This window comes from Trematomus bernacchii, unplaced genomic scaffold, assembly GCF_902827165.1.
Source record: "Trematomus bernacchii unplaced genomic scaffold, fTreBer1.1, whole genome shotgun sequence".
Lineage (NCBI taxonomy): Eukaryota > Metazoa > Chordata > Actinopteri > Perciformes > Nototheniidae > Trematomus > Trematomus bernacchii.
In genome coordinates this window covers 7,178,596-7,191,673 of record NW_022988043.1, presented here as the reverse complement: position 1 = coordinate 7,191,673, position 13,078 = coordinate 7,178,596, and the positions used below count along the sequence as shown (strand labels likewise).

The following is a 13,078-nucleotide window of genomic DNA, read 5'->3' as shown; positions in this document are numbered from 1 at the left end:
CGTAGTACAGTTTAGCCAGAGCGCGTATGTTTTGGATTGGGCCAACCGGCTAACTCAAACATATCCAGGTTAGGTTGAACCAGCTTCGTAGTACAGACCTCAGGTACAGTAGTAGCTCTCCATGCCTATGTGTGTATTTATTTGTGTGTGTCTCTGAGTGTGTATGTGTGTGTGTGTGTGTGTGTGTGTGTGTGTGTGTGTGTGTGTGTGTGTGTGTGTGTGTGTGTGTGTGTGTGTGTGTGTGTGTGTGTGTGTGCGTGACTTGCGTGCGTGCGTGTGTGTGTGAGAGAGAAAGAGATTGGTTGTATAAAGGCATAGTCTAAAACATGTTGAGTATTTTATTTCTGTAACGCAATCAGCTCTCATGGCAAAATTGCCTTGCATTCAATTGGGCTGAATAAAAGCAGTGAGACCACAAGAGAGCACTTTATATCCAAAAAAACATCAAATCAAGTTTTTGGCTGCTCTCTGCATGTGTGTGTTATGACTCTAATAAAACACAAGCATTATAGTGGGGTAGCATTTTTACTCGTGCTGTGTGTATGTGTTTTGTTGTGAGTGCACTCATGCTGTCACAGTATATATCTGTGTTGTTTAATAATTTATTGAGTGTTTTGTCTGCTGGTCAAATAGCACTTCACTAAGCCAAATGCTCATGGGGGAGTTACTTTCAATTTGTATCAGATTCATCCTCTGTTTGTGTGTGTTTTTTCACATTTCACTAATAATAATAATAATAATAGATTACATTTGTATAGCGCCTTTCAAGGGACCCAAGGCCGCTTTACATGGTAAACAAACATAAGGGCAAAATATTAAAGTAAATAAAAAAAAATAAAAAAAATTGAATAGCAGTAGGAGTGGAAGCAGGGGAATGTGATGGGTTAGGGGTCAAAGGCCATGGTGAACAGGTGAGTTTTTAATGGTGACTTAAAGATGTCCAGGGAAGCAGCATTGCGGATCTCTGCAGGAAGTGCATTCCAGATGGTGGGGGCAACAACACTGAACGCCCCGTCACCAATAGTTCGGAGGCAAGTGCGGAGAATGGAGAGCAGGCCCGTGTCTGAGGACCGCAGACTACGAGAAGGGGTGTAGGGAAGGAGGAGATCCGATAAGTACTGGGGGGCGAGGGCATGCAGAGACTTGTAAGTGAGGAGGAGTGTTTTGTACTGAATCCGGGACTTGACCGGCAGCCAGTGAAGGTGGATGAGGGTGGGGGTGATATGTTGCCATGGCTTGGTGCGGGTGAGAAGCCTGGCGGCAGAGTTCTGGACATACTGGAGCCTCTCCATGGTTTTGCTGGGAGCCCCGGACAGGACTCCATTGCAGTAGTCTAGACGGGAGGTGATGTATGTAGCGTGTATGAGTGTTTCTGCCACAGAGTCAGAGAGTGAGGGGCGGAGTCTGGAAATGTTTTTGAGGTGGTATAAAGCCGATTTGGTGACAGATTTGATGTGCGCCTGGAAGGAGAGGGTGGTGTCCAGGATGACACCCAGGTTGCGGACTTCAGTGGACGGAGAGATGGAGCAGCCGTCAACGGAGAGGAGCGGATCTCCAACCTTCCGGAGCTGCGCCTTGGGAGCCACAATCATGAGCTCTGTTCTATTGCTGTTTAGTTTGAGGAAGTTTGATGACATCCAGTTGTTTATGTCCTGTAGGCAGTTGACAAGGCATTGAGGGGGGGAGCTGAGCGGGGCCTTGAGGTACACCTGGGTTGACTGGGGCCGATTTGGAACTGCAGTCACTGATGGTGACAAAGTGTTTCCGGTTCGAGAGGTAGGATTCAAACCAGGCAAGAGCTGTGTCACTGAGGCCAAGGTGGTCGGACAGGCGGCTGAGGAGGATGGTTTGGGATATGGTATCGAAGGCTGCAGATAGGTCCAGGAGGATGAGAATGCTGATGAGGCCGGAATCAGAAGCGATGAGGAGGTCGTTTGTGATTTTAATGAGGGCAGTCTCTGTGCTGTGGTGGGGTTCACTGAGCTCATCGTTGGACATGTGGTGTTGGAGTTGTGCGGCAACTGCTCTTTCCAGGATTTTGCTGAAGAAAGGAAGGTTGGAGATCGGCCGGTGGTTGTTGAGGTCCTCTGGGTCCAAGCCAGGCTTCTTGAGGATAGGAGTGACTGAGGCAGTTTTGAGGCTGGGTGGGACTAGGCCAGATGACATGGACAAGTTCACTATGTCTACTATAATGGAGCATATATATATTCAAACAATCCCTCAAAACTCACCTTTTCACTCTTGCCTTCAACTCCTAATCAACTAACCCATGCCCTTATTCCACCTAGCTTAGCACTTTTAATTTTTGCTTGTAAGCGCTTTGAGCACCAGAAAAAGCGCTTTATAAATGTAATATATTATTATTATTATTATTATTATTATTATTATATGTTGGGTAGGGCTGCCTTGACCAAGGCTGTGGGCATGGGGTCGAGAGAGCAGGTTGATGCCTTGGCCTTTGTGACCAGCTTGGTTAGTAGGAGGGCATCCACTGGGGAGAAGCTGGAGAGGCTGCACTTAGATGGGCATGTAGCACCTTGCGGCTGAGGTGTGGTTGAAATTGGGGGGGCAGGCACCAGAAGCTGCTGGTGGATGGAATCCACTTTGGCCTGGAGGAAGTCCAGGAACTTCGAGCAGAGGTCGAGAGCACCTGGAGGATGGCGGGGGTTGAGGGGGCGGAGAAGCCTCGGTTGGTTATGTTGGTTGCCAATGAGGGTGGAGTAGTATGAAGACCTAGTCCGGGAGAGAGCTTATTTGTAGGACTTCACATGGTCCCGATAGGCTTCAGGGTGGATGGTGAGGCCAGTTAACATCCCATTGTTGTGTCTTTGCAGCAGTTTAAAAAATAGCCAGACTGTCGAGCTAAATGATCATTTGAGATAATGTAATACACTCACAGAGCTCAGGTGAGTATTGTGATATGGTTAACCTGAGAAGCAACTTAAGGGTGATCAGAACGTTTGAGACAATTGCATGGGTCGTGACAGCGTTATCAGAAGTAACCACTGTATGAGCTCATTGCAGAGCGGTGGCCATTGGTTAGTGGATCACATACACACGAGGAGAAAAGGGACTACAATGACCCAAAATGCAATAGAAACATGCACAAAGCAAAGAGAAGCTCTGATTACAACACACATAGATGACATCACTTCACTATACAAAGCAAACTGCTGTTTGCTGATATATATTATGCTCTGAATGTTATTAACACTGTAGTACTGTTAAGGGTCAAATATATAATAGAATTCTTTTTTTTTTTTTATTGTAATTGTTTAACCAGCAATTATAAATGTAAAGCTGTCATCATGTCATTAGACTCATACAGCATAGTGAGGTAGACTTTAGTACAGATCAACATGAGGCGGGGGGGAATAAATTAAACATCTTGATTTGTTGTATTGCTCAATGTTGCAGTAGGAAGACAGATGTCTTCATGACATAATACAACCATGTGCAGCTAGTAAAATAAAAGCAATGCTGTCAGAGTTACAGATGACTTAATTATGTGATTTGCTAGTACTTCTTATTGTTTTTTAGTAGATTGTGTTCAAGAGAGCAAGGAGGGGAACCGGTGAAATCTGACCGCAATGCCAGGGGTTGTTGTGGATGTGCGTATAAAAGGTATATGATGCTATTTTGTTTCCAATGTTGGTATATTCATACCGTTTTGTTATAGTGCAAAACATCCGGGCGAAGACATTGTGTCATACTACAGTAGGCCATTGTCCCTGCTGCATAATAGTGGACGGAAATAAATAATGATGTCACTCCAGTAGTCTATATACTTTCTTACCTTTAAGATTTTTTTCGTTTTCTTTTTTGTGCAGTCATGAGGGCAGAAATAAATCATTCAAAAATAATTTCACGGTGATCTCCTACTCCTCTGCAGTGAAGGACTGTCTTTGTGTATGTGTTTGGAGAGAGGAAGTTTGCTGTCAAGCAGCTTTACAGACTGATACAAAGACAGAAACAGAAAGAGAGAAAGGGACAGAGAGGGAGGACGAAGCCCAGTAGGGGCAGGAAGAAAACCATACAATAGAGATGCACTACTGATTATTTTCAAATGACACTTTCTATCTACTAGCCAATCAACAGGCCTAACTCCAACTGAGCACACACACACAAATAACCTTTCAAAAGTCTGGTTGGATTTGTTCGACACAAACACACACTTATTTTTGTAGATTGATCAATGGATATTACTGCACATAATGAAGTCCGTTGAACAGGGTGTCCTACTTAGCAACGGTCTGGTACCCTTAGCAGCGGTCTGCTAGAGAAAAAACCAGACCTCTGGAACGTCCATATTGACCAATCAGAATCGAGTATTCAAATAAGCTGTGTAATAAAGCATCAGATTACCTCTTGTAAAATGTCAGTGTTATCTATTGCTAGACCTCAACACCTTTAACACAATGATATAGATAGAGAGTGAAAATGACGGTAAAAATAGAAAAACAATGAGATACACTCGAGGGCAATGTCAAATAACAGAACGTTTATCATTTTTTGCAATTTAGTCATGACGACTGCAGAGAGGAGGAAGGATACATAATGATACATATTGTAGAGAAAGATGAGCAGAGGAATGTCAATACATCAAGAAAGTCAGTGTGCTCAGTAAGTGTGTGTGTGTGTGTGTGTGTGTGTGTGTGTGTGTGTGTGTGTGTGTGTATGTGTGTGTGTGTGTGTGTGTGTGTGTGTGTGTGTGTGTGTGTGTGTGTGTGTGTGTGTGTGTGTGTGTGTGTGTGTGTGTGTGTGTGTATATACACAGTTGTTATTTTAGGCAGTTAGATAAATGTTAAGATGAAGGAAGGATGGCAGCAGAAGGAGGGTTCCCCGGCTCTGAGTGATTGAACGACCTTAGATAATGAGATGTCTTTGGTCCCTATGGCAGCTAATGAGACTGCTCTGTGAATTCACATCAGGGCGTGCACACAAAGATGCAATGGATGGACAGAAACATGGTCAAGGGAGTAAAGGATGGCCAAAGCATCTCGATAAAAATGGTTTTATATTGGATTGATTTGCAAATGTGTGACCCAGTGGCTGAGACGTGTAATTTAGCATACAGCTTTGTATGTTCTTATTTCAACTAGAAACATTCAAAGTTGAAGGAGGAAGACGTAGTTTGATCAAAGCCTTAAATGCCAAACGTACAGTAATGCTATGGTTTGCTGTTGCTCTGTGCAGTTAATCCGATTCTATGTTAATAATATTCAGTGTCATACACGTCTCCAATCTGGAGCTTTGACTGTTTCTGCTGGTACTGACACTTCTGCCTATATTTGGGTTACAGTCTAAGACTGCAAAAGATGAGGGGGACTCTGAAATGGGATATTAATGTTTTATGAATAACGAAGGTCATCTCAAATTGTGATAGTCATGGGGGAAATTTAAAATGTCCTGATTACAAAACTCTAGTCATTTATTTATTTGAACTCTGAAGTAAAATCCTGCTTTAAAAATACATAAAGATAGAGAGAGTGAGAGAAAGCAACATTGAAGTTAGATGAACAAGAAATGTAAAATGAGTGCATGTTCAACTTTAATTTGAGGAAGCGCTGCCCTTTAAGTATGAAACTTAAAGGGCAAAAACGTTCTTTTTTCTTTAATGTGTTTACATTATCACAGTGTTTTCATCAATATGACAAAGTCAGTTTGAGTTATTCTCACCACACTCAGTCAAATGTTTCACACACCCTAAGGCATTTTCTTCATGCTGACTTTAGCACAATCCCACATCATTACTGTGAATCACAGCGAGTTCCAGTGTGTCAGAATACATCAATTGAAACGACGACAAATCTTCCAAATATATTTTCAATCACTCTAATCCATTAAAACTTTAATTAAGAACATAGGACTGGGATTTTTATATATTTTTTATACACTTTTGCATTGGCAGCCATTATAATTAATTCATAATGCTAAAATAAAACTTTAAATGTGTTCTCTTCTCTACTGCCATCAACTGTGGATTAGGGCTTGACGCTCACCCCTCCTCCACCTCCAGGGTCGGGACGCAGGGCTGCACTGCGGCTGCACCTCCATCATAAGATATATGAACTCACGATGGGGTCTATGAACCCCTTCAGTCATCTTGTGCACATGTCAACTAATTTGTTTAATCACAAATAAGTCTCCCCTGGTTGAACTGATGCTATTGCAAGATTGGCGCTAATTAAAGGCCACAGTTGTATTGAACAAACCGCTTCTCCCTGTTTTCAGTCGACACACAGACCTTAACCGTAGCTGCCAGTGTCTTCACAGGACGCCAATTGGTCCAAACTTTTATGAGTTGTGCTTGAAGTCTTATTCTGCATTATACATATTTTTTTATTTCAATAATAGCTATTCTAAACCTATTCCCATTTTGATGGCGACTCCCACATTCCACTTTAAAATACAAAGTATCGAAACATCAGACAATCATAGACGCTAGCAAGGTCTCAAAAGACAATGTAGTTGTATAGCAGAACACCTTTCAGCGTAGTTGGGGATGGGGGGACTTCTAATCTGTGATTGCGGCAGTGTGTGCATAAATGCAGCAGTGTGCCCTGTGTGTCAAGACTAAGCTGAGATGAAATATAAGATGAGACAACTATTGAGTCCTGTGCCTCCTGTGGTCTCCTGTTCTGCTTCCCCTCGCCCCCCACCTTTCCATAGACAGTTATCCAATTAGGTGATTCTCATTGCCTTAATCGATGGAGACATGAACGGGCACACACTGACATGCATACGGACACACACACACAAATCCAACCCTTTCCCTAAGTAGTGTCTAGCCTGGTTACTATGGAGATGGGGGAGTAGGGTGTAGGGAGTGAAATGTGAATATAAGTGACAGGAGCAGATCCACAATTAAGTACCATGCAGGAGGCAAACGGGAAGGGAGAGTGATTTATTCCTTGCACCTGTACATACACACACACACACACACGCACGCACGCACGCACGCACACACACACACACACACACACACACACACACACACACACACACACACACACACACACACACAACATTGCAGTACATTGCCTATGAGCACAATATGTGAAGGACACTGCAACATGTGTTATTTCAAAAATGCATAAGTAATGATTTTAATAAAAGTAAAAGATAAAACACTAGGAAAAGGAACAATGGTCAGTGACCTTGTAAGATCAGACAGTTGGATTGGCTGCCTAATTGAGAAAATGAGATTAATATTTACATTTTCTTGTGTGTCTGCCTAAAGGTGCCCCAAGCAAGGCATCTCAAACTATATCACATGAGAGACGGACAGAGACAAAGACAATTGATTTGCCAGACAGGTTACCAGTTAGCTAAACAAATACACAGATAGACAGGCTGATGGGGAGACAGGCAATCAATTAATCAGAAAGATAACTGCACAAGCAGACGAGCAAACAGGAAGACTGACAGGCAGGGAAATGAGTCAGGCAGTCTGTTCAGTGGCAGGCAGACAGAAAGACAGGAAGTGGTCATTGGACAGACCAGGCAACAGACTGAGGGACTGTGAGGCCTGCAGGAGTTTAATCAGTCATGATGATAGGGGCGGGAAAAAGCCAAAATGAGAGGCAAGATCAGATTGTGATTGAACAATAGCTGGTCGAAATCACAAGCTAAATCGTTGAGTAGCATCTAATCTGTCTTTAATAAATCCTGTACTGCCTAAAGATACTGAATCCCCTTGCTGTTCTCCTTATCAGCAGTCAACAGTCCTAGACAGTGGTGTTTGTGCCAAGTTGTCACTGTGTCTACAATATATGTATGAATGTAAAGTTGCTAAAAAAGAAGAACAAAAAAAGAATATGCATAACCAGAACCAAATTGATCACTTAACTGAAAGAAAGTTTAAAACGACAAGCTACAGAATAATTTTGGCTAAGGATAAGTTCAAATACAAAATAATGTAAGCAATAGGTTAGGCATTATGCAGGACTCAGGAACATGCTGCTGGCTCAGGCCCCGGCTCCACGAGGACAAATACGGCAAAACGCATCGGAGTAACGCAAACGCAACCGCAAAAAACCTTCCGCCCACACGCAATATACACCGGATTGTGTCAAGCTCCACGAGACGGCTCCGTTTACATCCAACCGCTGGAAAAGCTGCAGTACATATGCCGAACCTGTACGTGGCGCTGTAACTTCCTCCACAAAAGCAGCAACTTCCTCCACAAAAGCAGCGAAGAAGAATGGTTGTCATGGCTGCACTTCTGTTTATTCTCCGCGGTGGGGGCGGAGGGAACCGCGCAGAGTTTTTCGCCGGTCAATGTGTGTTAAAGTTTAAATCTTCATGCTTCCTCATGCAGCAGCTGATCCAGTAAGTAAACCCGACAGTAAAAATAAACATATTTATAAACTAGTTTTAGGTAGTTTGAGAGGTAATTAAAATAGCTAAGGGTGGTGATCTGACTTGAAGTGTGTGGTTTTGCTCCCGCTGCTTCACAGCCGGAGGAGCTGCGTGTCTCCGTCCTGTCAGATTAGACTTCACTCGCGTTTATGTTCATATCGAGATAAGATAAATAATCTGAATTCAGTGTGCAGTGTACTTTTGCGGGGGGGTGAGCAGCAGAGGTGGGGAGAGGCGGGGAGAGGCGGGGCTATGAAACGCATGACCGTATAGGCGACCCCACGGCCCCGTTGGACCCCCCAGAGCGCTCCGTTCCCAGATCTATCCACCTTTGGACCCGTTGTCGTTTGCGGGGTCTGTTTCTACGTTTCTGTTACGGCGTCGTCGAGCTTAAACGGCTATACGCATGAGAAATATGCGGATTCAACCCGTTTTCGTCCTCGTGGAGCCTACGCCTCAGAGAGCTTAGTCAAGGAGGGAGTGCTGAAATGCTGCCTCCTGCTGTGTTATAAATAAGACACTTAAGACATAAGCTACTCACTGTCGTCAAGCAATTCAAACTATAGAAGGAAAATACCAACACAGACATTTATCCTCCATGCACACAGAACCCAGATAATAGAACTCAGAATGGAACTTCAAAGAATTACAGCCTGACTATGAAACAACAGTGCAGGGCCCTTATATCAAAGCAACAGCCTGAAAAACTTTTTAGCATGTGCGTGCGAGCATGTGCGTGCGAGCGTGTGTGTGTGTGTGTGTGTGTGTGTGTGTGTGTGTGTGTGTGTGTGTGTGTGTGTGTGTGTGTGTGTGTGTGTGTGTGTGTGTGTATTTTCAGTGGGTGGTTGATAATGGGTTCTTTTTTATCATTTAATTAAATCAGTAAAGATATACCATGTTCTGGCCTTTTGTATGTTGCCTCTTTACATTATATGGTTTTGGTATTTATCTCTGGTCAATCAGACTATACTGCAAACTGTATATGATAAGCAAGTTTTATCCAAATTCATAATTTCTAACTCAAGATTTTATATAATCTTTCTTGGACTTGGACTTGGATAAGTAAGACTGCTTGTCCTATCAAGACACACATCTATTTTACAGCTTTGCAGTGCATGTTGCAGTTGGCCTGTCTAGGAAATAGGCTTGCCCTTGTTCACTGTGGCTATACTGTATATTGGTAAATTCTCTTTTAATGCCAGATGTATTAATTAGAGGTCATGAGAAATGTGCACTCATTGCAATATGTTTATCAGATCAGGGACACTGGTCCATATGGGCAGCAGTTGTATCTCATTCCCTGATTGTCAGAACAGTGAGCTGATTCCCATTTTATTTTTTAACCTACTTAAATGCTGAAATTCAAGTTCTGAGTTAATTGTATTTTTTGAAATATTTGACTAGGTATGACGTCAAGAAGTATAAGTGGAAGACATTCTGTTATGGAACTGCTGGGTTTGGCTGATAAAAAATCACAGCGCTGTGCCTAAACAACATTAGAACCAAAGCAGTTGTTACTTTTTCCAACGAAAGTGGAATTTGTAAAGTGTAACAGAATAAATGTTGACGAAAGCTTTTTCATCTCAGTCTGACCCCAGCCCAGAGTTTTTGTAGGGCAAAGGAAACTAAGCCCAAAAGCAAATCAATGTCCTCTGTGGACTATAATGTCAACACATAAATAACTGTGACTTTGAAGCTGATGCACCTGCCCTGTTACACATGGTATTATCATCCTACCTTCTTGCACAGCCTGGAAGGGGTTGTTCCCGTCAACGAACTCCACAGAGATGGTGATCTTCTCCGTCTCCAAGATCTCGTTGTTCAAATTGAGATCTGCCACAGCAAGGCGAAACACCTCATCATCTTTCCGCGCTGACTCATCAAATATGGCGCCTATTGGCAAGGAAGAAGAAGAAAAAAAGGAAACTATTACTCAGTATTAAAGAACTTTTTAAATAAAAAGGGATGGAGACAAAAATATGGTGATGCAGAGTCCTGAGCTTTAGTGGTATGCGTATGCGAGTTATAGAGAATGTCGTGTGAGGATCAACCCTCATTCCCTGACCCATAGAAAACAACAACTTTATCTGCAAGAAATTGCTGAATGGATGAAGTTGTAAAACAGTTAATTGGGGCCAGTTCTATGATGCCAACGTCAACAATATGAACATTAGCAACATTTCCCAAGTTGATAACAAGATGAAATAGTCACGTGTATACCAAGTTCCTTTTATTGACACCCTGAAAAATATATTTCTACTGGTCAATGTTTAAAAAAAAAAGGATTTCAAGTTATTGAATATAAATAATATGTACAGTAGTGTTTATCACCATCCACATCTAAACTGATACCGGTATTGTTACCTGGATTTCTGTAATGTTATTGAATTATACCCTTGTTCAGTACTTTACTCCCTTTAATAACAAAAAAGTACATTATGTTGTTGAAAATAAGTACAAGCTTCTCTATTTCAACATTGTTTTCCATTTAGAACATTTAGTTATCCATTTAGAACAACTTCCAGCCTTTCAGTCTAACAGTCACTGTTGTGTGTCTTTGGACGCGGCATGTGTGAGCAGAGGTCAAAGATTTTACGTAATTGGCGAAAAAATCGAATGCCTTCGGATATTTTGACAGTTTAAAACACTTAGGGTGATCTAACATAACTAAGAGTAGTTCTCAACACGAAAAAAAATACGGAGCAGGGCTTTGAAGCACGTCCGCTCTCGTCCCTTCCACCTCTCGTCTCCATGAGGAGCAGCGCTGCTGCTGTGCATGCTGGGTATCTTTTAGAAGTGAGCAAGGGCTTGCAAGATTGGGAAATTAGATTTCACATTCAGAGTTGTGCTGACTTCTAATCGCTTACATGGGATACATTTTTTCCCAACTTCAGAAGTCTGTCAGTGGCAGAGACGCAAAAAGAATAATTGTGTAAATTTGCATTGTTTTGTATCTGATTGTTGGGGCAAAGAGGGTACAGTATTTGCATTGACCCATGCTTTAAATTACCATATGAATGCATAATCTACAAAAAAAATTCTGCATATTAATCATTAAAAATGTAAAATACATTAGAAGACATACATTTGATGTGTCTGTTTGTCAAAATGACAGACAAGAGAAAGCCTAAGGCAACCCCTATGTGAACCCCCAACTTGTTGCTCTGGCCAGTATTGCATTACCCTTCAAATAGTTCTCTCTCTCTGCCTTCCTGAGAGGTGTGAGGCACGAGGGGCGAAAGGTACCAAAGTAGGGCACTGATTGATTTAAAGTTATTTCTTACTTTTGTATATGCACATAAGAACAGTTGTCCGAAATCTTATTTAAACAGCTGACTAACTTTTGTAGGTTTTTGGATTCTTGCGGCTGCAAAACAAACATCTCTGTTATTTTATAATGTGGTCTGGACTTGTGGACTTGTGGACTTGTGTATGAGAATAGCCTCAGAATTGTGACACAGCTTGAGAAAGACAGGGTGGAGAGAGAAATGGGTCGACACTACAGTTCATGCTAAGGAAATACTGCCCAAGGGCACATTGTCTCAGTCAAATGAGTTGATGCACAAAGACAACATAGATGAAGACAGGGGAATGCCAGTATCTGTAGTGGCAGATTAAGTTCCCACTAGTCAATACTAAATTAGTCATCAGAATAATGTCAAACTGCAGTGATGCTGAGAGTAAAAAATGAGGAAACATGGAGCGTTGACTGGCTGCTAGCGATTTGATAATTGCCGTGGTCTGTCACACACAATTAACTATGTGTTTTATATATCTCTGTTTCTTGCCTTTTAGCCTCGCATTTAAACCCATTTATCCCCTCAACCCATTGGGCAACTAATTGTGTAAGCTAGTGCAGTGAAGCTCTGCTAACTGTTTTTCACTGACCAGAAAATAAGCCTTTTATTGTAAAGATTGTGAGTGTGTGTGTGTGTGTGTGTGTGTGTGTGTGTGTGTGTGTGTGTGTGTGTGTGTGTGTGTGTGTGTGTGTGTGTGTGTGTGTGTGTGTGTGTGTGTTGCAAATCCCATTAATATCAAGGCTGGCTACATTGGCTGAGGGCCACATTTGGAGGAGCACTGCTGTTATTGGGTCTTGTACAGTTCATTGAGTAGAGTCTGGTGCTAATACAACAAAGGCTATGGAGCAAAGTGGTTCGGGGATTATACTTATAATACTGGTATTCAGGGGTATGTTATAAACTTACTTTTAAGGTTGACTACCTAAAAAGAAAGTTGTAGCTTTGTCTAAACCAATTACTTGTTGCCAGCATCAATCTTAAAAATCAACATCTTACTTGCTTACCCCTATTTCAAAGGTACTTTTGATGAAATGTAACTTTTAAAAGGGCAATTTATTTAAACAAATGATTGACACATTCACCAAATTCAAAAGCAACAGCAGTTTAAACTAGTTCAATGGTATGCCAAATGCCTCTTCATCAAAAGGACTCATTTAGTATGGCTTTTGCAATAATTTGATCTGTCAGCATTTGGCAACTGTAAATATCCTCCTGCTGATTGAGCCCAGGTTGTTTCAACAATTCTGCACTATAGATGAGGTGAGACAAACAGGCCTGGGCAAAGCGATAAAGAGTCAATCACACAGATTCATTAACTCTTCCATTACAGATGAATTATTAATGGCGTTCCAATCAGTTTGAATGTGACACTGCTCAGGAAGGATTTGAAAGTTACACATTTTTTAAATTAGCTC

The 13,078-nt window shown here is 42.0% G+C and overlaps 1 protein-coding gene across 1 annotated transcript in view; it reads right to left on the bottom strand.

Moving 5' to 3' along the window:
* grid2 (glutamate receptor, ionotropic, delta 2) overlaps positions 1-13,078 on the bottom strand; it is a 410,560-nt gene that overhangs the window by 328,497 nt on the left and 68,985 nt on the right. Inside the window, exon 2 of the mRNA XM_034118783.1 lies at positions 10,102-10,257. Within this exon, the coding sequence (XP_033974674.1) occupies positions 10,102-10,257 (156 nt within the window). The remainder of the gene's footprint in view (positions 1-10,101; positions 10,258-13,078) is intronic.